This window comes from Montipora foliosa, chromosome 9, assembly GCF_036669935.1.
Source record: "Montipora foliosa isolate CH-2021 chromosome 9, ASM3666993v2, whole genome shotgun sequence".
In the NCBI taxonomy this organism is placed as follows: domain Eukaryota; kingdom Metazoa; phylum Cnidaria; class Anthozoa; order Scleractinia; family Acroporidae; genus Montipora; species Montipora foliosa.
In genome coordinates, this window is record NC_090877.1 from 30,773,221 (window position 1) to 30,778,181 (window position 4,961).

A 4,961-nucleotide genomic window follows, 5' to 3' on the forward strand; every position below is an offset into this window, starting at 1 on the left:
ATGTTGCTTTGGAAGATACCAGGAGCAGACGAGACTCCATAAGAAAGGCGATTATATTGAAAGAGCCCTTTGTGTGTGTTGATGGTGGTGTACTGTTTGGACTCAGCTTCCAGCTGTAGCTGTTGATAGGCTTGACTAATGTCCAGTTTTGTACATTTCTCTCCACCACCTAGGGTAGCTAGCAAATCCTCCACCTTTGGGACGGGGTAATTATCCACCTTTGAAACTTGATTGACAGTTGTCTTATAATCATTACAGATACGGGTGGTGTCTGGATTGGCACAATAGCGGCTGCCCATTCCGAGAATTGCACAGGTTCTATTTGTTCGTTCTTCTTCAATCTTCCCTTTCATGGCATATGGCACGCCGTGCTTTGCAGAATTTTGGCACTGAATCTGTTTTCACATGAATCTTGGCCTTTGGTCCTGTGAAAGTTCCTACGCCCTCTTCAAACACTTCTGAGTACTGAGTGATCAATGTCTTAAGTTTAGATTCTGCTTGATTTCCATCAGCCTCCATTTTGAATAATTTCCTCCAGTCGAGCTTCACCTCTTTCAACCAATCTCTTCCTAAAAAAATTCGGTCCAGACCCCTCCACGACCAATGTTGATAGCTCCTTTTCTTGTCCTTCGTAAAAAACAACAACGTCCACAGTTCCCAGAATTTTAACCGATTCACCAGTGTATGTTCGCAGCTTTACTTGAGTTGGTTTCATTTCGAGTTTCTTCTGTGCTGAGTTTCCGTGGCTAATTTTCTTAAACGTTTCGTCGCTAATAATCGTAGCGGCTGCTCCAGTATCGACCTCCATGCTCGTTGAAAATCCGTTCAAGTTAATCTCCACTCGATATGGCTCCCGTTCCTTTGCGGCTACATGAAACATCGTGTATTCCTCAGTATCTTCTTCTTCTAGCTTTTCTTCCGAATCTGTCGCTTCCTTGTGATGTGTGTTTCCTTGTTTTTTGCCGTTCCGCTGGTTGGTTTTCAATTTGACGCGACACTTAGACGCCTTGTGGCCTTTCCTCTGGCATCGATAACACTTTTCATCCTTGTACCTGCATTTTTCAGCTTCATGAAACTTCCCTCCACAGCGATAACATTCTTTGGCTGTTTGCTTGCCCTGTTCCTTGTTCAAACGGTTGACTGGTGATTCCTTGGGCTTCTCCACCGGGTTGCCTTGCTGTATATCGTGCGTGTTTTTGCTGGCTATTTCCATAGCTGTAGCTAATTCCAGTGCTTTCTTAAAATCCAATCGGCTTTCGGCCAACACTCGACGTTGTAGCCTTTCATCATTCACCCCACAAACCATACGATCTCGGATCATATCTTCCAGTTGATTACGAAAGTCGCAATGCTCCGAAAGACTTCGTAATTCAGCAACATATTGCTGGATGGTGTCCCTTGGTTGTCGAAAGCGGCTGTTGAATTTGAAGCGGTAAACAATAGTCGACGGTCGCGGGTTAAAATGGTTCTTCACAATGTTTACAAGCTCAGCGAAGGTTTTGTCGGTTGGTTTCCCTGGCGATACTAAATTCCTGATTACCTTGTACGTTTTCGCTCCACACGAGCTGAGTAACACCGCCCGTTTCTTCCCAGCATCGATGATTTCGTTTGCCGTAAAATAATGCTCCAGCGGTTCTGTGTACTCTATCCAATTGTCGTTTTCCTGGAATTCCTCCACTTTATCGATTAAAGCCATCCCATCCTCGTCGCCAAAATGTAATGTTCCCGCACTATTGAACCAAACTGAATGAACTGATTTAATGAATGTTCCATCAAAAGCACATGGTCTGCAAAACTTTCACTTGTAAAACTACTGGAGGAGCGGTTACATAGCTGACACAAACAAGACTATTCTACAGAATTTTACGGAGAAAGGACTTTCAATGCGCATTGTTGTACCGGTCCTAAGATACTTTTGTAACGCAATGTTGTGTCACGGAAAACCCTTCCTCGGAAGGGGATGTAGCAAATTCCATGTTCTGAGAATGGTGCCCAAAAACAACGACAATAAAGATAATCCATCGAACCGTAATTATGGAGAATAACAACTGCATATCTTCCGTGAATTTTGTGTTATACGCCAAAAACTGTTTACAGCATCATGTCGATGCGCAATAAATGCGATTTTATACACGTGGTTTCACTCCTTTAACAGAAACTCGAAGAAGTGGGAACATATTGGCATTTCGATATGTTTTGCTCAAGTTATTGCTGAAATCAGGCTCAAATAAGGGCTTGACTTTAGTGGTTTTAAAAGAAACTCTGGGGCCGCATTTTGTACAGCGGCTTTTCTTTTTAATTAATGTATCTTTAAGTATTCTTTATTTAGCTGTATTTTAGCTGCAAATGTAATGTGTCCAAGATTTTAGCTCTTGTAGTTATTCTGAAATTCGAGATGAAATAAAGTTTATACATGTGTGTATGTTACCTCCAGGGCGCTTGCGTACACTTCGTAATCTGCGACTCCAGTGCTTACAATGTGACAGATAAAATGAATTTTCGCTTGAATATATAAGCCATCGAAATCTTACGCTAGATTGTAATGACATGGGCGGTCTGGAGCTGTCAGTAGGCGTGAGATTTGTCTCATATGTCTTAGGGACAGACAGATCTTTCCCTCAATGCCGTACCGGGAGGCGAGGTCGGTAGCAGAAAGCAGCGAAGGTCCAACTGCGTCCAAAAGCGATCGCACAGGCCGAGATCCCGGGATGACTCCTTTGGTACGACGCTCTAGCGCCACTTCTGGCGGTACTGCTGTTTCTCTCTCGTTCAAACATTCCGTCGCCGCGTGCGTAAGAGTTCTGGCTCTCCAATACCTAGCCTACCAAAAAAATAAAGATGATAACTCCCTTCCCCCCTGTCAATGTTGGATTTTCCAGTGGAAAAAAATGGTACCAGATTTCTATTTGCTTTTCTTATATATGTACGATTTGCCATAAATACGAGATATATTTTTGTAGAAGAGGTCGTAAGTTGCTTTTCATATATTGAAGCCTGTGTGTAAGAAGATCGGCTTACAGTAATAGTCAATGGTACAGTTCCCCGCAACAGTACTCCATATATTCCGAGGAAAATGTCGCTATTTTGTTCGTCTTTGGGTTCAACTAAGCGCTTAGTAATAACCACTGTAATCCAAACTTTATTTTTTATAGGATTGAAGAGTGTAAAGTTTTCTTTTAAACACTATTTATCACAGTACTCAATTGAACGAATATAAATGAGGACTTAAGAGGCTGTCTCCGTAAAAGCGGTCCGGTCGATCTGGTTTGAAAAATAGATTTCGCTCATTTCTTGATTGTTGCAAGACTTTCATGTGCTTATACTAAAACCACAATCCACTTGATCGGATCTTTTAAATTATTTGAGATTTGAGGGATTTTTGGTTCACCCGCTCGAACGCTTCTGGCGCCCTATATCGAGGCTTCAATTTCACCCAACTTTGAAGATCAATTTATCACGACCTAACGAAGCCTGTACAAAACAAAAAGGATGGCTAGTTACTTCATGTCTTTTGAATACACAAAGGTGACTTTCATTAACATTGAGATTGAATGAAGCTACCAGCGAGACTTTAAAGGCACCCCTATCATAGAGCCTGATCAGACACGCGAACACCGATCAAATTCAAACTCTATTTATGAAAACGTGAGACGGTCTTTTTCAATGTTAATGAAAGTCACCTTTGTGTATTCAAAAGACATGAAGTAACTGGCCATCGTTTTTGTTTTGTACAGGCTTCGTTAGGTCGTGATAAATTGATCTTCAAAGTTGGGTGAAATTGAAGCCTCGATATAGGGCGCCAAAAATCCCTCAAATCTCCAATAATTTAAAAGACCCGATCAAGTGGATTGTGGTTTTAGTATAAGCACATGAAAGTCTTGCAACACTCATTTAGCGCATTGAACTTTTACTATGCCTTCCATTAATGCCGTGCCGTTGGAAGGCAACAGTCAGGAGTCATCGAGAAGTCCGACTCAAAATCCTATTGATCGTTCTCGAGTATTGCCCTCCAAACGCGGTTTTAAGCTGGCCTCGCTGAATATAAATAAATTGACCACTCATCTTGATGAACTCAAGATCTTTCTCGTAAGTAACGATATAGATGTTCTCGCAATTAACGAGACTAAACTAAATGAATACATTACCGATAATGAGGTCAGTATCTCTGGTTATGATATAGTTAGACGTGATAGAACTACATATGGAAGTGGGGGCGTTTGCTGTTTTGTAAAAAAGTCAATTAACTTTTCGGTGCGCAACGATCTTTGCATGGGCAGTCTTGAGAACCTTTGTATTGAAATACGCAAACCTCGTTCTAAATCATTTATTGTTGCTACGTGGTATAGACCACCTAATTCGCTTGTTAGTATATTTTCACCTTTTGAAGAGTTGATTGGGAAATTGGATTCCCTTTATACTGAATTCTACCTTTTAGGGGATCTAAATTGCAATATGGCCGCATCCCAGTTTGATAGCGATACACGCAAATTATTAACTATCACGGATGTTTATGGTCTTCAACAACTCATAACAGAACCAACAAGAATAACCGAAACATCTGCAACATTGATTGATTTAATTTTTACTAACTGTCCTGACAAGGTGTTATGCTCAGGTGTGCGTCATATTGGCATTAGCGATCACAGCATGGTCTATGTCTATCGAAAATTAGCCATTAATGGACAGAGTAAGGGTCACACTAATATAACCTATAGGAATTTTCGAAGTTTTAACCGTGATAAATTTCGTAGCGATGTTGCATCTCAAGATTGGGATCACATAAACAATTCTTCCAATCCAAATGATATGTGGAATGAATGAATCCCCATGGATTACTTCCGAGCTTAAAAAACAGATGCACGATCGAGATATTTTGAAACTCAGAGCAATTAGATCAAAAAATCCTAATGATTGGGTTCACTTTAAAAGACAGCGGAACAAAGTCAATAGTGCGACTAGGC

At 41.0% G+C, this 4,961-nt stretch overlaps 1 protein-coding gene across 1 annotated transcript; it reads right to left on the minus strand.

The window, feature by feature from the left end:
- Nucleotides 1-508: 508 nt before the first annotated feature.
- Nucleotides 509-1,696, minus strand: LOC137971714 (uncharacterized). The gene has a single exon (XM_068818492.1). It carries the CDS (start codon nucleotides 1,694-1,696, stop codon nucleotides 509-511), a length of 1,188 nt encoding a protein of 395 aa, XP_068674593.1.
- Between the last annotated feature and the right edge of the window lie 3,265 nt (nucleotides 1,697-4,961).